General features: G+C 39.6%; 1 protein-coding gene across 1 annotated transcript in view; it reads right to left on the bottom strand.

Annotated features, from left to right (window-relative positions):
* LOC148860691 (hydroxyproline-rich glycoprotein family protein) overlaps nucleotides 1-21,435 on the bottom strand; it is a 28,863-nt gene extending 7,428 nt beyond the window's left edge. The window contains exons 1-3 of the mRNA XM_088985839.1: nucleotides 20,164-21,435; nucleotides 19,926-20,075; nucleotides 15,816-16,001 (exon numbers count right to left, since the gene is read on the bottom strand). Of these exons, the coding sequence (XP_088841965.1) occupies nucleotides 15,816-16,001; nucleotides 19,926-20,075; nucleotides 20,164-21,192 (1,365 nt within the window). The 5' untranslated portion in view covers nucleotides 21,193-21,435. The remainder of the gene's footprint in view (nucleotides 1-15,815; nucleotides 16,002-19,925; nucleotides 20,076-20,163) is intronic.
* Nucleotides 21,436-23,365: the final 1,930 nt, after the last annotated feature.

Genomic DNA, 23,365 nt, shown 5'->3' with positions numbered 1-23,365 from the left:
ACAGTAACCCTTCTATGTGGGGGAATAACCAAGGAAGATACACTTGTGGGCTTTTGGTTCAAATTTATGCCTTTGGACACTTGGAATATGTACATAATAGGTGCAACCAAAGACATGAAGAGGAATAGGAAAAAGGTCCTTGTCCGGATGAAGGAGACTGAAAGGAGACTTAAACCCTGTAAAGAATATGGGTCGAATAGCCCATAGGCTGTTATTCTTTCTTATTGTTTATGTTCCTTTCTGTAATGGGCCTTATTCTAGGCCCATGCTCTTCTATGTTATGTTCTTGTAATTTCTTGCCCAACCAAGGGCCCCCCTTGTAATTATTCAAAACTAACTTAATGAAATAGTGTTAGGGTGTTAGAGGGAGAGTGAAGTTCGAACCTCTCATACTCTAACCCTCTTTGCTGCCATCTCCCTCTTCATCTTCTACTCAATAGAAGCAATCTTCTCTACAGTTTTTGATTCCTTTTGATTTCTACATCTATCCTAAACAGTCCCACACTCTCAATGACTGTTTTTCTTCTTGGTATCAGAGCAGGCCTGAACTGGGCTTGGCTCTCATGTGGGTGTAGTCCAACCGACTGCATGAGGGTTTTTTTGGGCTGGAAGCTTCAGCTTGTTCGCCTGATTCTTGGAGGTCATTGGAGGGTGCCCAAGACTCTAATCTCTTGGAGAGTGGTTCGGTGACCAGGAAGAATCAAAGAAAAGGACTGTTCGGTTCCTGATTTGGAGCTCAAATCAGAGATTGATGAGATTGTAAGTTGCACTCAGTTTTTTTTTTTTTTTATCAATGTTGCACTCAGTTATTCCTGAGTTATATTTCTGTTTTGGGGACTGTTGAAATGTTCAAAGTTCCCTTGAAACTGTACAGTTGTTCGGTTGTGGTTAATCTGGTTTAACCCAGAGATTTCTAGGTTGGTTTTCTCCCTTTTTTGGACTGTTAAGTTGTTGAAACCTCTTTGGATTCAGTGGTGCGAGTTCTTGCTTCTGTTTGGTTGTTTTTTGGACCAGTACGAACTGCTCCTGAGGTGTTTCTCACTTGTTGATAGTGGGATCTTCTCTGCTGCCCACACAGTGTTCGTAAAAAGGCCCCCTAATCACTACGGACTATTTTTTGCTCTTTTTAGGGCACTTGTTAGTGAGTACCGAGAATCCCTAATTAGAAAAGGTACTTCAATTGGGTGCACAGTGCTTGGAGGTCTGTTGATTACTTCTTGAAGGCTGAACCGAGCCATTTAGTGTCTCGTGTAGACAACAAGGTGCTGCTGCCAGGCTTGGTTCTCACAGCTTCCAGGTGTGGTTTGGCCTTTGTGTATTGCTGTGTTTGAGGCCGATTTAACACAGTCCTAGCTCATCCTCATTCAGTACACTAGTAGAAGTTGACTAAAACCCTATTTGAAGTGTTTACATGTTGGACTCCTCAAAGATTGAGAGTAAAAATGTTGCTGAATTTGGACAAGTTCAAGGAACTCCAGTTGATTCTTTATTGACTGTGACCACAGTTAAGCTGGATGGAACCAACTATCTGGCATGGTCACAATCGGTAAAGATTTATATATGTAGTAGAGGAAAGTGGGGGTTTATCTCCAGGAGCAAGAAGGCTCCCCCAGAGGATGATCCATTCTATGAGAAGTGGATGCAAGAGAATTACACTGTTATTGGGTGGCTTGTGAACTCAATGCAGCCACAAATTAGCCAACATTATCTGAGGATGAATTCAGGAAAGGAAATCTAGGACAGTGTTGCAGAAACCTATTCCCAGAAACTAAATGTGGCTAGAGCCTATAAATTGAGAAGTGATGTGAAAATTTTAAAGCAGGGGGAGAAATCCCTTGCTGTATACTTCTCAACCCTGAAGTCTGTGGCAAAAATTGATCTAATAGAAGTTGTAACTTGGGACACCACCAATGATGCAAAGACCTACAGGAAACTAGTTGAAAGAAAAAGGGTGTTTGAGTTCTTAACCAGACTAAACCCAAAATATGACATCACAAAACTGAATATTCTATCCAAAGAAAATGTATCATTGTCACAAGCGTATGCTTTGGTGAGCAGTGAAGAAAGCAGAAGGATGGTCCAGGTTCAAGGGGTTGATATTAGTGATCACTTTGCGAATATGGGGGTTAAACCTAGTGGCTCTGGAAAAAAAGAGGTTGTATGTGAATACTGCAAAAAGCCAAAGCAAACCAAAGACAAGTGTTGGAAATTACATCCCGATCTTGTTCCTAATCGGTTTCAGAAAAAACATGATAGTAGAAGGACAGGGAGTGCAAATGTGGTTGTTGGTCCAGATACTGAAGTTGAGTCTGCTTGTGCACAGTTGGCAGCCATGAAAGCAGAATATGAAAAGTTTGGGAAGATGATTGGTCATCTCAAGGGTGTAATTTCTTCTTCCAACCCTTAAAGAAATTCAATTCCTTCTGCATTTGCTCATTCAGGTATAAGGGCTTCTGCTAATCATGCAACCACTTCAGGTAATCTTAAGATCCCTTGAATTATCGACTCAGGTGCTTCTAATCATATGACCAACCTTTCTACTTTGTTCGTTTCATATGATTTGCTTCCTGGACGTGATAAAATCACCTTAGCCGATGGTTCTCTTGCCTCTATTTTTGGCAAGGGAACCGTCAAGGCTACAGATTCCTTGCTCCTATCTTCTGCCCTTCATGTACCTAGACTAAATACAAATTTGTTATATGTAAGTAGTTTAACCAAGTCATTAAATTGTTGTGTAACCTTCTTTCCTTCCTACTGTGTTTTTTAGGATCTGGAGTCTCAGAAGATGATTGGGAGTGGCCATGAGACGAATGGAATATACCTGCTTGATACTCGGGAACAATGCCCTGATCAACTTGGGAATGTTGCTTTTGGGTCTGTTTCTTCAGAGTCTATTAGTCGAATTATGTTATGTCATTTTCGTTTGAGTCACATTTCCTTTTCTGCTTTGAGTCATCTATTCCCTAAACTGTTCAAGGGAATTAGTGTGTCTAGTCTTCATTGTGAATCTTGTGAGTTATCAAAGCATTGTAGAAACAATTATCCTTTGAGCAATAAAAGATCTTCTTTTCCTTTTAATATTGTGCACATTGATGTGTGGGGGCCTTACCACTTAACCTCTATGGGGGGCTACAAATATTTTATCTTGTTTATTGATGACTTTTCTCGGTTCACTTGGATATTCCTGATGAAATCTCGTGATAAAGTTCCAAGACTTGTAAGACAATTCCATGAATTTGTTCTAACACAGTTTGATACTAGGATTAAAATTTTCAGATCTGACAATGCAAAAGAATATTTTGAGAAGAGCTTATCCTGTTATCTCTTTGACATGGGGGTTATTCATCAAAGTTCCTATGTTAGGACCCCAGAACAGAACGGAGTTGCTGAAAGAAAAAATAGGCATATTGTTGAAGTTGCAAGAAGTACTTTGTTTGCCTCACATGTTCCTACAAGATTTTTGGGTGATGTTGTCCTCACTGCTACCTACCTCATAAACCGTATGCCATCCAGGGTTTTAGGGTTTGTCTCCCTTCAATCTTCTTCATCCGGACAAGGACTTTTTTCTTGTTCCTCTTCGTGTCTTTGGTTGCACCTGTTATGTACATGTTCCAAGTGTCCAAAGACATAAATTTGAACCAAAAGCCCACAAGTGTATCTTCCTTGGTTATTCCCCCACACAGAATGGTTACTGTTGTTTTGATCCAAAGACTGGCACTTGATATGCCTTAATGGATGTCACATTTGATGAGTTTTCTCCCTTTTATGGTTCCTCTCTAAAAGAACATTGTCCACAGGGGGAGGGTTTATCACAAGTGTTTGCTCTTCCTCTCCCTGTCCCAGTTGAGTCTTTTGATGAGTCTGCGTCTCCTTCAAATGAATCAAGGGAGGGTCAGTCATTCCATTCTCCTAGTCTCAGTGTTCTTCACTCTTTACCTGCTCGTCCTATCCTCAATCCCAAGGTGTACCAAAGGCAAAGATCCAAGAATGAGCAGGTTATTTCCCTTACAACACATGAGCCTCATGCACTTCCAGTCACAGATGAGACAACAGGTACTGTTTCAACCCCTTTGGAGCCATTTTCCCTGAACTTGATATTCCCATTGCTGTTAGGAAAGGAAAACGGAAGTGCACTGCACACTGCATTTCCAAACACCTTTCTTATAGTCTGCTTTCCCCTTCATATTTTTCCTCTCTCTCTTCAGTTGCCTCTAACCCTATTCCCAGGTCTATGTCAAAAGCCCTTAATATTCCAGAATGGAGGGATGCAATGAGATCTGAAATTGATGCCCTACACAAGAATGACACTTGGGAAGTGGATGACTTGCATGAAGGGAAGGACCCAGTTGGTTGCAAGTGGGTATTTACTACTAAATATCAGGTTGATGGGACCATTGAGAGGTACAAGGCCAAGCTAGTTGCAAAAGGCTATACACAGACATATGGGATTGATTATCTAAAGACCTTTGACCTATTGCTAAGATGACATCTGTGAGGGTTCTTCTATCTCTAGCTGCTCACTTTGACTGGCCCCTTTATCAATTGGATGTAAAGAATGCATTTCTGAATGGTGAATTACATGAGGAGGTTTATATGTCTCTTCCTCCAGGGATGTATGGAAGAGATATGCAAGGAAATGTATGCATACTGAAGAAATCCCTTTATGGCTTCAAATAGTCCCCTAGAGCATGGTTTGAGAGATTTAGAACAACACTTGTTAACTTTTGCTATGTTCAGACACAGTTTGATCATACTCTTTTTGTGAAGAGGAGTGGACCTCTAGCAGTATACCTCATTGTGTATGTAGATGATATTGTTGTGACTAGCACTGATGTTTCAAGAATTCATGCTCTCAAATATTTCCTCAACACAGAGTTTGAGATTAAAGACCTGGGGGAATTGAGATACTTATTTGGCATAGAAGTTGCTAAATCCAAGGATGGGATTCTTATCTCCCAAAGGAAATATGTTCTTGACTTGCTCTATGAAACTGGGAAGATGGGTGCTAGACCAATTGCTACTCCTATTGATATGAGTCATAAACTTTCTGCTTTAGATGGAACATTGTTAGAAGACAAAGGGGTCTTCCAGAGATTTCTTGGGAAACTCCTGTACCCATGCATGACTCGGCCAGATATTGCATATGCTATCAGTTGTACTAGCCAATTAATGCATGCTCCTCGAGACACTCATATGGCAACAGCAGAGCGAATTCTGTGTTATTTGAAGGGCTCTCCAAGAAAGGGAATTTTATTTGCCAAGCATGGTCATATGAAACTTGAAGCCTATACTGATGTTGATTAGGCTGGAAACATTGATGACAGAAGATCTACTTCTAGGTATTGCAGCTTGGTGGCTGGTAATGTTGTTTCTTGGAGAAGCAAGAAACAATCGGTTGTTGCTCGATCTTTAACAGAAGCAGAATACAGGGCCATGGCACATGGAGTTTCTAAACTGTTATGGCTAAAATCATTGATAGAGAAACTTGGGGTTGAACATGACAAGCGAATGATGTTGTACTGTGATAATCAGGCCGCCATCAACATTGCCCACAACCCAGTGCAACATGATAGAACTAAGCATATTGAAGTTGATAGACACTTTATTCGAGAAAGGGTCTCATCAGGTGAAGTGTGTCTTCCTTTCATCACATCTAAAGGATAGTTAGCAGATTTTCTCACCAAGGGCATTCCCAAGGCAAAGCTTCAACATGACACTGGCAAGCTTGGCATGATTGACATCTATGCTCGACTTGAGGGGGTGTAGAGAAGATGGGCCAAATGGTCCATAGGCTGTTATTCTTTCTTACTCTTTATGTTCCTTTCTGTAATGGGCCTTATTCTGGGCCCATCCTCTTCTATGTTATGCTCTTGTAATTTCTTGCCCAACCAACCCCCCCCCCTTGTAATTATTCAAAACTAACTTAATGAAATAGTGTTAGGGTGTTAGAGGGAGAGTGAAGTTCGAACCTCTCATACTCTAACCCTCTTTGCTGCCATCTCCCTCTTCATATTCTACTCAATAGAAGCAATCTTCTCTGCAATTTTTTATTCCTTTTGATTTCTACATCTATCCTAAACAGTCCCACACTCTCAATGACTGTTTTTTTCTAACCCTGGATGGCATACGGTTTATAAGGTAGGTAATAGTGAGAACAGCATCACCCCAAAACCTTGTAGGAACATGTGAGACAAACAAAATACTTCTTGCAACTTCAACAATATGCCTATTTTTTCTTTCAGCAACTCCATTCTGTTATGGGGTCCTAACACAGGAACTTTGATGGAAAACCCCCATGTCAGAGAGATAGCATGATAAGTTCTTCTCAAAATATTATTTTGCATTGTCAGATCTGAAAATTTTAATCCTGGATCAAACTGTGTTACAACAAATTCATGGAACTGCCTCACGAGTCTTTGAACTTCATCACGGGATTTCATCAGGAATATCCTAGTGAACCGAGAAAAATCATCAATAAACAGGATAAAATACTTGTAGCCACCGATAGAGGGTAAGTGGTAAGTCTCCCACACATCAGAGTGCACAATATTAAAAGGAAAATAAAATCTTTTATTATTCAAAGGATAATTGTTTCTACAATGCTTTGACAACTCACAAGATTCACAATGAAGACTGGACAAACTAATTCCCTTAAACAATTCAGGGAATAAATGACTCAAAGCAGAAAAGGAAAGGTGACCCAAATGAAAATGACATAAGATAATTCGACTAATAGACTCTGAAGAAACAGACCCAAAAGCAACATTCCCAGGTTGATCAGGGCATTGTCCCGGAGTATCAAGCAGGTATAATCCATTCGCCTCATGGCCACTCCCAATCACCTTTTGAGAATCCAGATCCTGAAAAACACAGTAGGAATGAAAGAAGGTTACACAACAATTTAATGACTTAGTTAAACTACTTACAGACAACAAATTTGTATTTAGTCTAGATACATGAAGGCAGAAGATAGGAACAAAGAATCTATAGCCTCGATGGTTCCCTTGGCAGAAATAGGGGCAAGAGAACCATCAGCTAGGGTGATTTTATCACGTCCAGGAAGCAAGTCATATGAAACAAACAAGGTAGAAAGATTGGTCATGTGATCAGAAGCACCTGAATCGATAATCCAAGGGATCGTGAGATTACCTGATATGGATGCATGAATGGCAGAGGCCCTTGTACCTGAATGAGCAAATGCATAAGAGATTGAATTCCCCAAAGGGTTGGAAGTAGTCACACCCTCTAGATGACTAATCATCTTCCCAAACTTTTCATATTCTGTTTCCATGGCTGCTAACTGTGCGCAAGCAAATATCTCTTCAGTATGGTACTTGTCACTATCTGGACCAGCAGCAACATTTGCACTCTCTGCCCTTTTACTATCATGTTTTTTTCTGAAACCGAAGGGAAACAAGATCAGAATGTAATTTCCAGCACTCGTCTTTGGTGTGTTTTGGCTTCTTGCAGTAGTCACATACATCTTTCTTCCCAGAGCCACTAGAAGTCCCTGCAACTCCTTTGGGTTTCACTCCCATATTAACAAAGTGATCACTTATACCAGTCCCTTGAACCTGGACAATCCTTTTGCTCTCTTCACTACTCACCAATGCATATGCTTGTGACAATGAGACACTCTCCTTGGATAAAATATTTTGTTTTGTGATATCATATTCTGGGTTTAGTCCGGTTAAGAACTCAAACACCATGTTTCTTTCAACCATTTTCATGTAGGTCTCTGCATCATTGGTGGTGTCGCAGGTTACAGCTTCTATTAAGTTTATTTCTTGCCACAAAGACTTCAGGGTTGAGAAGTATACAGCTAAACGTTTCTCCCCCTGTCTTAAATTCTTTACATCACTTCTCAATTTATAAGCTCTAGCCACATTTAGTTTTTGGGAAAAGGTTTCTGCAACACTGTCCCAGATTTCCTTTGTTGAATTCATCCATAGATAGTGTTGGCTAATCTGTGGCTGCATTGAGTTCACAAGCCACCTGATAACAGTGTAATTCTCTTGCATCCACTTCTCATAGAATGGATCATCCTCTAGGGGAGCCTTCTTGCTCCCGGAGATAAAGCCCCACTTTCCTCTACTACATATATAAATCTTTACCGATTGTGACCATGCCAGATAATTAGTTCCATCCAGCTTGACTGTGGTCACAATCAATAAAGAATCAACTGGAGCCCCCTGAACTTGCCCGAATTCAGCAACATTCTTATTTTCAATCTCTGAGGAGTCCATCCCTTTAAACACTTCAAATAAGATTTCGACCAACTTCAACAAAAGTACTGAATGAGGATGAGCAAGGGTTGTGTTAAACCAGCCTCAAAGCAGCAATACACAAAACCAAATCACACCCGGAAGCTGTGAGAACCAAGACTGAAGCAGCACCTTGTTGACTACACGAGACACTAAAGAGCTTGGTTCGGCCTTCAAGAAATAATCAGAAAACCTCCAAACACTGTGCACCCAATCCAAACTCCTTTTCTAAACAGAAATTCCATGTACTTACCAAAAAGTACCCCCAAAAGAGCAAAGAACAATCTGTATTGACGAAGAGGCCTTTTTACAAACACAGTGTGGGCAGCAAAGAAGACCCCACTGTCAAAGGTAAAAAACAGCTCAGGAACAGCCTGTACAGGTGCCCAAAAAACAACTCAAGGAAGCAACAACCCGCAGCACTGAATCCAAAGGTATTTCGACAACTTGACAGTCCAAAAAAGGAATGAAAACAACCCAGAAATCTCTAGGTTAAACCAGATTAAAAACAGCCGAATAGTTGTACAGTTTTCAAAGAACCTTCGGACACTTCAACAGTCCATAACAAAAAAAGTAACCCAAAAATAACTGAGCACAACTTACTATCTCTAACTTAAGCTCCAAATCAAAAACCGACCTGTTTTCTATGATTCTTCCTAGTCACCGAACCACTCTCCAAGAGATTTGAATCTTGGGCACTTTCTTCAATCTCCAATGACCTCCAAGAATCAGGCACACAAGCTGAAGCTTCCAGCCCTAGAACACTCTCATGTAGTCGGCTGGACTACACCCACATGAGAGCCCAAGCCAAGTTTAGGCCTGCTCTGATACCAAGAAGTAAAACAGTCCTTAGGAATGGGGGACTGTTTAGAATAGATGCAGAAATCAAAAAGAAACAGCAGAAAATGCTTCTTCTATGGAGTAGAAGGTGAAGAAGAAGATGGCGACAATAAGGGTTCAGAGAATGAGAGTTTCGAACCTTACTCTCTTCTCCTACACCTAAACACTATTTTATTAAGTTAAACTTGAATAATTACAAGGAGGCCCTTAGTTGGGCAAGAAATTAAAAGAACATAACATAGAAAGGATGAGCCCAGAATAAGGCCCATTACAGAAAGGAATATAAAAGGTAAGAAAGAATAAAGAGCCTATGGGCCATTCGGCCCATCCTCTCTACATTCACCACTCTTATTTTGAGAAGTTTGGAGTTGTTCACCAAAACTCTTGTGCTCGCACTCCAAAACAAAATGGGGTAGTGGAGAGAATTAGAGAAGGAACAAACACATTGTGGAAGTTACTAAAAGCATCCTTTTTGCTCTGCCCTTTACTTTTCACCCTTTTTCCATGCATAAACAGGGGCTTTTCCCCAATATTTTTACTTGTTTTCTTGCATGAAAATAGGGCTTTATCCCTAATATATTCGCCTCACCCTTTTCTAATCACAAAACAGGGTTCATCTCCATTTTTCATTCTTTTTTACACATAAAATAAAACTGTATTATGCAAAAATAGAGATGTATTTGCACTTTGTAGGTTAAAACAGATTGCTTTCTATTGTGCAAAAATAGCTTCCTTTTTTCCTTTTTGCTAATGTTAAAACATGTTGCATTCTATTATTTCCACTCTCATTTTTTATGAAAAACCAGGGATATATTCTATTTTTTCACTCTTTTCTAACATGAAAACAGGGTTCATTTGTTTTCTTTCTTTCATTATTCTTATTAAAACAATGACTCTGCCCCATTCTTTCTTCTCTTCATTTTTCCCTTGTTTATATTTTCCTTCCTCCTTGAACTTAGATTATGATTTATGAAGCACTTGTACTTAGACTTTAAAATTTGATTTTTTTTAGAATGGAATTAAAACTCATCCCTAGTTCTATACATATGATATCTCTTTATATTCATTAATTTCAGAGAAAATAATTTCTTTAGTTGTATAACTTTCATTTGTAGTGTTTGTCTCACTATTTATAAATTGTATGGATAATTACTAATTGATGACTTGATGGGCGTAGTTTGTTACTTTGTTAAACACTTGAAAGTTGAAAGTAAAAATTTAAAACAATAGAAACAAGACTCTATACTATATAGTTATGGTTCCTTTTAAAAAATTATGGTTCACTCATATTTCATACCAAGATAATTAAAGATATTGCTTCTTATTGACACTAGTGTAACTATAAGTCTATCATTACTATATAGTTATAAGATGTTTATGGGTTAGAAAGCTTGTGCAAAGTCCTTTTTTCCTTTTTTTTTTTTTGAGAGAGAGAGAGATTTAGGTATATTTTAGAGTTTTTGACTTTTGAAAAAATAAGAAAAAATCTTACGATTTACGATACATTCATGATACGATTCAATTCAAACCCCTTTAAGATTTACGATACGATTACGATTTTCAGAACGTTGCTAGGAAGTGCATTTTTTTAGGGTATGCCTCCACACAGAAGGGTTATTATTGCTTTGATCCTAGTAGTGGCACCCGTTTTGTTTCTATGGATGCCACTTTTGCAGAGTCAACCCCTTTTTATAGTTGTTCTTCTGAGGGAGAGCCCTCTAGTGAGTTGTTTGCTTCTTCCCCACCTTTACCAGCTCCTATTGGCTCTTGTATTAGTCCTCCAGCTCCTTTAGCTCTAGTAGTTGAACATTTTGGCTCCTCCATTCTTTCACCTCCTCTTCTTCCTCCTAGTCCTTTTGTGTTCACTACACCTCCTGTACTTCAGAGGTGGTACCGACGTCAAGGACTAAGACATGGACAACTTGTTCCCCCATCTCCAAGTAAGCCTCTGCAACTTCTAATCACTGAAGAGAGGACAGGTCCTGTAGAACCACAACCAATACCCTCATTCCCAAACCTTGACCTACCCATTATTGTAAGAAAAGCTAAAAGGAAATGTACTACTCAATTCATTTCTAAACACCTTTCTTACAGTTTTTTGTCCCCTTCCTACTATTCCTTCTTGGCCTCCATTTCAGCCCAACTTGTCCCTAAGAATGTATTAGAAGCCTTATCTAAGCCAGAATGGAGGGATGCTATGAGAACTAAGATAGAAACACTTCGTAATAACAATACTTGGGACTACTAGAAAGGAGCCTGTTGTTTGTAAATGGCTTTATACCATAAAGTACCATGCTAGTGGACAGATTAAGAGGTATAAAGTCCACCTTGTTGCCTAAGGGGTATACTCAAGTCTATGGGATTGATTACTCAGGTCTTGTCTTTGGCAATAAATTATGATTGGCCTCTATACCAGTTTTATGTCAAAACTGACTTCTTGAATGGTGACTTGACAAAAGAGGTGTATATGTCCCTTCCCCCTGGAATGTTTGGTAAGGAGATGCAAGATAAGGTGCATAAACTGAAAAAATCTCTTTATGGACTTAAGCAATCTCCTAGTGCTTGATTTGATAGATTCGGGACTGCACTTGTTCAGTTTAGTTATACATAGAGACAATTAGATCACTCTATTTGTGAAGAGGAGAGCTTCTCATGTTACCTTCCTTATTGTGTATATGGATGACATTGTTGTCACAGGTAGTGATGCACATGAAACTCATGATATCAAATACTTCCATAACTCTGAATTTGAGATAAAGATTTGGGGGAGTTGTGGTACTTCTTGGTCATTGAGGTTGCTAGGTCTAAGAGGAACTTTTCATCTCCCAAAGAAAGTATGTGTTAGACTTTCTAACTAAGACTAGGAAACTTGGTGCCAAGCCTACTTCCACAACTATTGATGTGAATCATAAGCTCTCGTTAATGACTGGGAGCTCTTGAAAGACAAGGGAGTGTTTTAAAGATTGTTGTGAAAGATTCTATACCTGTGTATGACACAGCCAGACGTTTCCTATGTTGTGAGTGTGATTAGCTAGTTTACGCATGCTCCTAGAGACACATATATGGCTGCTGCAGAAAAGGTGTTGTGTTATTTTAAGGGTACTCTTGGGAAAGGTATACTCTTTACTAAGCATGGACATATGAAGTTAGAAGCGTATACAGATGTTGACTAGGTAGGCAATATAGATGACAGAAGATCCACATCAGGTTATTGTGTCATGGTGGATGGAAATAGTCTCCTGGAGGAATAAGAAGCAATCTGTTGTTGCCCGATCTTTAGTTGAGGCAGAGTATAGGGGCTATGGCTCATGGGGTGTTAGAGTTGTTGTGTCTCAAATCTCTCTTAGAAGAGATGGAAATTTATTATGAAGGCCGCTAATGTGTATATTGTATTGTGATTATCAAGGTACCATTGACATTGCTCATAACTCAATTCAACATGATAGGACCAAACACATTGAAGTGGACAAACACTTCATACAAGAGAGAGTGGCCTCGAGAGAAGTGTGCCTCCCTTTCATCTCTTCAAAGGAACAACTGGCAGACAACTTGACCAAGGAAGTACCTAAGGCAAAGCTCCAACACTATATAAGCAAGTTGGGCATGAATGACATCTATGCTCAGCTTGAGGGAGAATGTAGAGAGATTAGGTCAAATGACCTTAGTTTGGTGGCTAAATGGGCCTTGCTTTAGTTCAGCTGTTTATTGTTTTATTTCCACTGTAATGAGCTGTCTTTATGGGCCCTTAACACATTGTTCTTATGTTTATTGGGTCAGCCACCTAACCAAGGGACCCATGTAATTTCTTCTTTAAATTAATCCAGCACATATATAAGGAGACTAAAGGAGTGAGAGAGGGGTGTTTTTCTCTTCTCTTCCTCTTTTCTTCCAACTTCTTCTTTCTCTTGAAAAGCTCTTTCTCCCTTCTCCCTTCTCATTTTTCTTATTATACAAGTAGGAAATTCTTGGACTGGTTTTCTTCTCTCATGATAAATCAAAATAACAATATTGCTGCCATTTATGAAAATACTGTTATAAATAGTGAAAATAAACACAAGTAAAGCTACTCTTTCAACACTTTCCAAAACCTAAGGAGGTGGTCAACAACATGGTTTGTTTTATTTTGAAAACAAAAACAGCTGCCACATCAGCAAAATTATATTGTTTTTGCTGACATGGGAGTTGTTTTTCTTATCAAAAACAAAACCATGTCGTGGGAACCAAGGGAGGAGAGGAAGGATCATAGAGTGAATTGGGAAATGGTCTCTAAAAGCAGGGCTGAGGGAGGATTAGGATCAGGTAACATTAAGAAGAAAATGAAGCTCTTTTGGGGAAATGGCTGTGGAGCTTGGAAGGTGAGAAGGATAAGTTGTGGGCTAGGGTAATTCTGAGTATTCATGGTCAGGCAGATGATGGCTGGGACATTGGGAATATGGCAAGATCTATTGGAGCCTCTCCTTGGAAATCTATGCATACCATTCTTCCTTCTTTTCTGTAGCACATCAGGTATGACCTCTGCTCTAGGAATCAAGTAAAATTTTGGAAGCACATTTGGGTGGGTGATGTACCTTTGAGAGACCAATTCCCTTCCTTGTTTTCCCTCTCCTAGTATAAAGGCAAGGTTGTGTCTAGTTTTCTAGTTCCTTCTCAGTCTCACTTCGGGTTTGATTGGGATTTGGGGTTTAGAAGAGGCCTAAGGGATGAAGTAGAAAATGTCATGAATTTGGTTCAGAGTTTAAATGGGGTGGTGTTGGATCCCTTTGAGAGGGATAAGAGACTGTGGACCCTAGCTCCCTCTGGGACCTCTTGTGCTTCCTTTTTTAAGTCCCTCTTGCCTTTGCTAGTAACTTTGCACAAAATTTTCCAGTAAAGGAAGTTTCAGGTGAGCTAATTCGAGCCTTTTGTTGGGAAGCCTTCCTAGAAAGGTGTAATACATGTGACTTACTACAAAGAAAAAGGCTTTTTTGGTGCTTATCTCTGAATTGGTGCATTCTTTGCAAGGCTAGTGGTGAAAACCCCTACCCTTTTGTTGTTGTTATTTAGGACTGGTTTCTTTCCCTTTTTGGTTGCAGGTGGACCCCACCGTCAAATATCCAAAGGTTGTTTAGCTCTTTGTTCCTTCGATGGCCAAAGAAAAGGGAAAGGATTATGTGGAGGTGTGTGAGGGATGCTATTTGCTGAACTCTATGGCAAGAAAGGAACTCCAGAACTTTTTCTGAAATTGAAAGAAGAAAGTATTTTGAAGTAATAACAGTTGGGGTGGTGCACTGGCTAAAATCCTTGGACCTGTTTAATGATATTTCTATAGATATGTTGTTGAACAGCTAGATGGAGGTGGCTTATTCTGCTCCTGCTTGCTCTTCTGTTTGTCCTGTGTGGTCACCACCAGGCTGTGGTGTTATAAAGGTAAATTTTGATGGTAGTAGTGAGGGCAATCCAATTTCAGTGGGTGAAGAGAACAGCAAATGCATTTGCAGATGCTTTGGCAAAGCAGGGGGTGGGAAGGGACCAAATGTTTTGGGCTGTATTATAAGTTGTTTTGTTTTTTGTTGTCCTCTTGGAGAGAGTTACACCTTTTTATCTCTCTCTGAAGTGCTTTAACTAATTCTTATTAATTTAATGAATTCCTGTTATTGATAAAAAAAACAAAAACAAAACCATGTCATTGAACACCCTCTAAATAAGTATTGGTCTTGTGAGGTTCTAGCAAGGATCACCACATTTGCAAATCACTGTCACAATCTGAAGCATCTTTCACTTACTTATTACAAGGAGCATGACAGAGAAATTTAAGGGTGAATTCTTTTCAGAGGGGGTAACTGAGACAGTTCAGCCTTCAGTAGTATAGCAATAAAGAATACAACAAATCAACTTCTGGAGAGTTTTAAACCCCAAAGCTACTAAAACATATGAAAGATGAAGGAATCAATGGTTGTGCCCAAATTTTGATGCTAACAGTGTCTAAATAGATGTTTTCTATTTATATGTTTTAAAACAAGCTATTGTTTCTCCCTTGTTTTTTGGAATGTTCATAGTTGGTAGTTTCTATTTTGTCTAGGAAACTATTAGTTTGAGCCAACTGCTACTTTGATTTTCTAAGTTTCTATTATTGGAAGTTTCTGGGATTCTAATTACGAGTCAAATGCACTTTTTGTAAATACCAAATTTCTATTTCAGTAAAAGCTTTGAGTTAAATAAATACATATAAATCCCTTTTTTCGAAAGGTAACGCATAAATCTTTCCATAACAGAACCAAATGAGTTAATTTTTTTTCCTCTCAGTGGATGCTCACTTTTTCTCTTGAAATTAGTATAGGAGAAACACATGATTTCTTTTTTTCTTTGTTATTTTCTGGTAAATTTTTGCTACTAGAAGAAAACCGGCAACAATTCTCTAAATTATCCCCTAAATTCGGAGAATACTTAGCTGGTTTTTAAAGCAAGGTTACCCATCAATCTTGCCTACTATCAACCAGCTCTACGTTAACACCCATGATGCCAGGCCTTGCTTTTATGACTTGAAATAATTTAACAATTTTGTTAAACAGAACCTAGCTGGATCAAACAGTTACACCAGGTTGACCATGTCAATAGTTGATCCATCCAGCCTCTCAAGCTCTTGGATTTGGAGTTGGGAAGTAAAGAAACCTCCCAATGAACAATATGCATAGTCAGCAGATATTCAGGGAATGTACAAGGATGAGAGCAAACCTGAAGAGACAGAACAGCACGGTCAGTGAAACACTTTACCGATGATGGCACATTTTCAGGGAGAGTTTTTGCAACTCTTTCCAACTCCTGTTGTTGTTGCTTTCCAGTTACCCTATCAGGACCACTGTAGATATCAATAAGCTCCTTCATATATGGTAGTTTCTCCATTGTTTCCTTCATAATTTCCTGTTAAAGGGGAGAAATTAATTAAGCTAACTACAAAAAGAATGAAAAAAAGAAAAGCTTTGCATGCCATAACCATATTATCATAAATTACTTAGCAAGTAGGATAGTTTGGTATATTGACTTGTAAGGTTGAACCAAATGACATTTAAAAGTTTTCTACATAGAAGCCACTAGTCTACATTAGAATTTATAAACAAGTCCAGGGACAATTTCTTGGTGCAATAGTACAAAATCTCAGGCTGGCAAGAATGAGACAGGTTCGGGTCTCAGAGTGGCCACTTTGTGCAAAAAATTAATAAAATAAAATAACAAGGAAAGAATAAAATGGCTCCGCTTCGGCTCACTCACCTCTGCTTCGACAAGACCCCCCCCCTTTTAACTAGTGATACACATCTTCATTCTTCTTAATATAAAAGATTTTTATTAAAAATAAAGAAAAAATGAGATCCTCCTTCCTCTTCTCCCTCCTTCCTCCTCATCCCCCCTCCTCTTAAGTAAGCTTATGCCTCCTTGTGTTCAGGAGGCTTACGCCTCTTACATTCTGAACTATGCCTCAAGCCTCTAGGTAGTGGAACGCTTCACGCCACACCTCCACATTTTAAAACATTGTCTGGGTCTTCCTTTCAAACTTTGGGAGGAAGGAGTATTCGAAAATATTGCAAAGGCCATTGGGGGAAAGCTGGTTGATTTGGATGTTCAGGATCTTCATGCTACAGGAATGAGATTATCGGAGGTCCGTCCTAAGTTCATTCCAAGGTCAGTGGAGTTGTAGGCGGATGGTTGTTGGCACAGAGTTTGGATCGCGTCAGAAGCTGAAGCGTTGCTATGGAGAATCACTGATTCGCCTGAGGAAGATGATGATGTGGCATGTGTGTTTACAAGCAGAAGATGAGGAGAGAGGGGGGAGAAGTTCAAGAACAAGGGAGGGGAATCATGTCTGAACTTTGGAAATCACCAAACAAGGTTTGCCTGGTTCAAAATAAGGAAGATGAAGAGGCGGTGCTAAGAATGAACGGGCGAGACGGATCCAATCTCTTGGGTTGTTGAGTTAGGCCGAAGGGGTCAGGCGCTTCAAAAGAAGTTTATAACCAAAATGACAAGGCTATAGAGCACGTGACCTTTGTTGCGTCATATCCTATAGATGGCAAGAATGGTCTATTCTCGTCTCCTTCAAAGGTTGTTTGTGATGTCCAACTGAAACGTGGATACCAGAGAGGTTTCCTACTTGTGGAAGGTCATTCAAGGGAGGAAGAAGGATGAGGGAGGATTCAGCTATGTTCCTAAGGGCACAAGTGGTAAAAGATTTCAAGCAAATTACTTTGAAAAGCTTCCGATATCTATTGGGGAAGAGGAAGGACATCTAGGAATGGATGATTAGAGAGGAATACAAAGATAAAAGGAAGTGACTAGGAAATGATTGGAGAGGAAAACAGAGAGGGGAGAAGGAGATAGGAGGGAATAAAGCTACTGAGGATGTCAGCATTGAGAAAAGAGTCAATATTGATAAACTAGTTGATAAACAAGTAGCAGTTAGGAAGTCTCTTGCCCTTTTCTTTTTAGAGGGAGAAGCAGTGGTGAGGAAGGCAATCAAGCAATTTGAACAAAATAGAAGGCAGAAAAAGAACGAGAGAAGCGTAGTTGGGGAAGGAGGTGAGAATTGGGAGGAAGGAGAAGGAAAGGAGTCAGATTCCGTTGATGAAGAGTAAAGGAAGATGTGGGTACTGAGTAGTGATGCAGTTGAGAGGGTGAGACTTAGAGGTCCATGGTTGTTGGGCTCAGCTGGCTTGTTGTTGAGGCTACTTTTTGTTCTACTCGCGGGTTTTTGTCTGTTGTTTATTTGTTCATGGGCTGGTTGGGCTGCTTGATGTTTGGGGTCTGTTTGTTATGGGGGCCTTTTGCTGGGTTTTGGCTACTTATTGTTTCTTTTAGATCCTTTGGAGGTGTTCTCTCAACACCGTCCTAGGTTGTATTCGTTTGTTTTCTTTTTTTAGTGAATTTTTCTTTCTACTTATCAAAAAAAAATCATTGTCATCTAGGTAGCACAGTCCTCCAATTTCACACCCGCCACCAATCAACTTCCCCGTCTTGAGGTCTTAAAAAACAAAATAAGAGGGATAAAAGGTGACTAAAACAATTAAGAGGTCAAGTTTACTTACAGATAGAAGAATGAAGGAAAATTTGGGTACACAAAAGAAAAAATGTAAAGTAATAGAACCAAAAGACACATTACTAGTACCAGTAGTAGATGTAGTAGCATTAGCTAAGTAACATTTTGAGGTGTGGAGGGAGAAGACGAATACATAAACAGGTCTAAAGATCCAATCATGTGACCTTTGGAGGCAAAGTAAGCTATACTTGATGTAACAAGGATAGTAGTATCAGAAGAATAGGATTAGTGAAGTCTATCATACTCCTCACATGTAATAGAAATCAACTCCTTGTCCTCACCACCTCCTTGAACAGGTGTCTCAACTGTGGAGGTATTGTAGCAAAGATTATCCCCTACTGCAGCATGGTTTGCCCAAATAGATAGTGGGCCATGCAAACCATAGAAAAAATTAATTGTATGGCTTTCACAACCACAATGAGAACACTCACAAACTATCCTACGTTCACCACCACTTCTACCACCTCCTCTGATACTTCCTCTTTCTCTACCTCCACCATAATTGTCTATAAACCCATGACCAATAGATTTAGGAGATTATTACTACCCAAAACCTGAGCCTAGATAGGTTCAAATTCTGCCAACAATCCAAACAAGAACCTTGCAGCATTCAAGTGTTCTCTCTGTTCTTGTTGAACCTTTTAATCTGTAAGGTAAAGGCTGATAGACATTCAGTTCATTTTTCAAGTTCTTCAGGGCTGCATAATACTCGTCTACAATCTTATCACCTTGTTGAAGGGTGAAGTATTCTTGATACAATTCATAGATTCTTGTTACATTGTCTTGTCCAGAATACAACTATTTGGCATGATCCAAAATTTTTTTAGTTGTGTCAAGAAACATAAGATTTATACTAATTTGATTTTCCATAGTGATGTCATAACCTATGCATTCTCTTGCACCCATTCATTGAACCCATCAAACCCACTCTTCGACTTATCTTCCTTAATATATACCAGCTTACCTCAACCAATCAAAAACACTTGAACTGATTTGGCCCATGGTACACAATTTGTACCATTAAGCTTAATCGTAGTCAATTGAATATTAAATGATGCTAAGAGTGTAATGACAATCCATACTGAAATAAACAAAGCATACAGGAAAAAACAATAAACATCAAAGGATACTGGAAACAATTCATAATGTATAGTCATATGAACAGGAATGTCACTTTAAACAAGGATACCAACAAACCATTTTGAATAAAAGTGCAGAAAAATCTATGACAACACTTCTAGCATCTGAACTTCAAATTTCACTATACATTCATTCAAAAGAAGATGAAGTTCAAATTCTATAAATTAGAGACCAGCATATTCAGGAGCATAAAATGTATTATTTGGCCATTTCCAATGGTATCTAGATTCCTGTTAAGCACAAAACCAAAAGTAAAATATGATAAAGAAAAATAAAAACAGAAAAGAAAAAGACAGTGTGAACAAATACAATGCATTTATGCAACATGAGAATATATTATAGAAAGATCTTGTTTCACATGAACAGTTGATAGTTAAAAAGAATAGCCTTTGAGTAGACACAAAAATGCAAATTTGAACGTATCATGATCAGAAAGCCAATGGGAAATTGAACAATAAAATGTAAAAGCAACTATTATAAGAAAATGATAAAATTATGGCATATAAAAGGAATGCAATCAATCCAAACAAAGAAAAGTAAAAGTTGCGGGAGTAGAGAATAGGAATTGGCATGGCCAGTTTGTTGGAATATGCATCATGGACATTGGACATACAAACCTCCCACTCTTCTTGACTCTGAATTCCCTCATAAGCCATCAAGAATGGTTTCACCTTCTCTAAAGCATCCCTAAGAGGAATTGGAGGCTTCTCATCAATATCCGGGTTTGTCTCAAAGTCCCCCATCAAATACTCTGGCTCATACTCTATCTGCAAGCAAGAAATATCCACAATCAATAAAACCCAACTATCAACTTATCCATTAAAACCACATTTGATCAAAACAATGAATCCTGACCAGATTATTCGTATGGACAGCATCCAAGTAAGCATCATCCATTGGTGAAGGAAGCACACTGTAGCTCATCTCTTCAAATGCTTCAACCAACTTATCCATATTCTCCGTTCCTAGTCTATTAGCCAGCCTCTCCCCGTCGGCATTGTCACCAAGATAAAGACCAGTTCCATAATTATCCTCCAAGTCACGGAATCGACCGCCAGACCTTCCACCTCTTCCTCTCCAACCTTGCACTCCTCTTCCTCCACGTCCTCGACCACCTCTTCCTCTAGTTCCTCTTCCTCTTCCCCCCTCTTCCATACCATCTCCTCCTCTACGCAAAATTCCGACCGCCTTCTTAACTGCGTCTTCGCGGCTCAACCTTGGCGGGCTTGGAGAAGTCCTATCCTGCAACCCAACAGCAGCTCCCTCTCTTCTCGGCCGAAGATGTCGATTTTCTTCGCTAACAGAAGTCTCACTGGGGCCCAACGATGGCTTTGGCGGTTTTCCGCGTCCGGCACCAGGTAACCCCGACGAAAGACTTGACGGAAGAACAATCCCCCCCGGGCTTCGACCAGGTTCGCCAGTAGGAGGATTCTGGGTCAATGGCCCCTGTGGATCTTCCCGAGAAAAGAAAATTGGTTTCTTGGGTTGAAAATCTTGAGGCTCGGATGGATGTGAATCGGATTGCTGCTGGGTAGAACGGCCGCCACGACCAGCAGAAGGACGCATGCCAGATACCCATGAAGAAAATGACGGGAGAATTGGGGTCGAAGGAATTGGTTTACCTCTGCCATGACCGAGGCCGGAAGGAAGGAAAGAATCGTCAGCTTCGGCGTCGTCGGCACCGGTAGTATCGGGTTTTCCGGGGGTCCGAGGGGAAAACTGAGAGGAGCTTGGAGAGTCGAAGGGACCTGAACCTCGACCACGTCCTCGACCCCTGCCGCCTCCGCCGGAAAATGTGGAGAAAGCAGAGGAAGAAAGATAAAGGGACTGTTTGGCGCTGCTACTGCTACTGCCACTCGCTAATCTTCCTATGCTTCCTCTCATGGTGGCGTTGGATTTCACTTTGTAAGAGCATGCTCGACTGCTCAAGGGTTATTTCTTCTTTGTTTTAATTTTGAGTTAACTCAATAACCCCCTAAGTTATGGGATGTTTCAAATACTCGTCCCAATTTTCTTTAAATTGCTGAAATTTCCCCTGGCATTTTGGACCATTGCAAAAACTTCCTTGAATTTTGGTAATTGCAATCACTCCCTTTAACATTCCTAAAGTCCTCTAAAAAGAGACATAAAATGTCCAAAATACTCATGAATTTACTATTAAAGCTGGTTTCTCTTGAAAACACAGTACAAACTTTATTAAAACAAAAAAAAAAGAGAACTTAAAAGAATTTAAAGTTGTAACTTTACCTTCAAAGTGGGCCTACTTGCAATGTCAAAAAGTTTAGGGAATGTAATTGTAATTACCAAACTTCAAGGGATGTCTCAACATTTTACCTTTTTTATAAATCCCAAAGGGGGCTACACAAGATAGAGGTAGCACATCCCCACAAATCATTAGAATTAGGGGTGCTCACGGTTCGGTTTCGTGGGGTTATTTTTTGAACCGAACCAACCTGATCGGTTTTTTGAGTATTCAAACCGAAATCGAACTGATGCAACCAGTTAACTGCGGTTCAATTTTTCAGCTTTTTATGCACTCAAAAAAAATAGAAAGGTCGATCGATCTGAGATTTTTTCCCATTGGGGAAGAAGAAGAGATATGAGAGAGACTAAGAGATGAGAAACTGAGAACTCGGAGGCCATCGGTCTGAGCCCGGAAGTCGTCAGTCGAAGACTCAAAGGCCGTCGGTCGGTCTAGGGAAGAAGAAGACTAGAGAGATGAGAGACTAACAACTGAGAGTGAGAGAGAAAGGGGAAGGCGTTTACTCTGAGAGAGATAGAGAGAGAATTGAGAGACGAGAGATTGAAAACTCAAAGGTCCTCGATCGGAGCCCGAAGGTCATCAGTCAGGGACTCGGAGACCGTCAGTCAGTCTGGGAAGAAGAAAACCAAAGAGATGAGAGACGAAGAACTGAGAGTGATAGAGAAAGGGAAAGGCGTTTAATTTGATTCGAAGAGAGGAAGATTAGAAAAGGGTATTTGCAATTTTTCATGGGGATGCACGTTGCTGTAGAAGACTAGATCTAGAAGACTACAATGGGAAATCATGAAAATTTGAAAAGTTGACTAGCTAGTTGTAGCAGACTACAATAGGAAATCATGAAAAAGGTGAAAACGATAGAAAGTCAAAAAGGGAAAGGATTGTACTTAAAACTTTAAAAGAGAAAAGAAAAAAAAGAGAAAGTGAGAACGACGAGAAGCCTATTTGATTTTCAAAAATATAAAAGTAAAATATAATATACCGGTCAATTCGGTTAACCATTGGTTTTTTAAGGTTAATCTAAACCAAACCGACCAATTCAGTTAACCGAGTTTTCAGTTTGATTTCGGTCGATTTTTTTGGTCGGTTCGGTTTTTTGGTTTATTTTGCTCACCCCTAATTAGAACAAATGAAAGCTAAAGACCAAGGAAGATCACAACGATTAAGAAATACAAACCCTTACACATTTGATTTATCTTCATGAAAGCTTAATTCAACTTGTAGTACACGTTTCTATATAGTAGACTTGTTTGTGGGCTAAGCTCGGGCTTGGCTTTCTCCAAATTTTGAATGGGGTAAGCCTGTGAATAGGTCTATTGTGCATTAAGCCTTTACCAAATAGACCTTTGTTCCTAGGAAATCATGAATGATTTTCCTTAATCTCCATGGTGAGCCTAGCACTTGTTGAAGGCAAGAGGATATCACAAGCTTTGAGTCTCCCTTGATGATATTGGAGTGATATTTAAAGTTTAGCACTAGGTTGTGGGCTTCCCATGCAGCCCAAGCTTTGGCAATGTTGATGGTGGTGTCAATGTTGTTGGCTTTAAAGTCAACTACTTCACCAAGCTGGCTTCTCCTATACTGGCTGTTGAGTAGATACCATTACTAATACAAGAAGCATAAAAAATTGTTTTTATTGTTCCATGTTCAAGGGTTAACACTATTAAGGTGAAACCTAAAAACAATGGAAGAAGAAGAAGAAGAAGAAGAAGAGAAAGGTGAAGAAGAAGGGATAAGAAGAGAAGAAGAAGAAATGTTGTGAAGATGTGTCTCGAGTTATTGTTCATACTAGAGACT

Source organism: Nelumbo lutea, chromosome 4 (genome assembly GCF_056320005.1).
Source record: "Nelumbo lutea isolate HS-2025 chromosome 4, American lotus-T2T, whole genome shotgun sequence".
Classification (NCBI taxonomy): Eukaryota; Viridiplantae; Streptophyta; class Magnoliopsida; order Proteales; family Nelumbonaceae; genus Nelumbo; species Nelumbo lutea.
The sequence above is the reverse complement of the archived record's forward strand: the minus strand, read 5'-3'. Positions and strand labels throughout refer to the sequence as shown.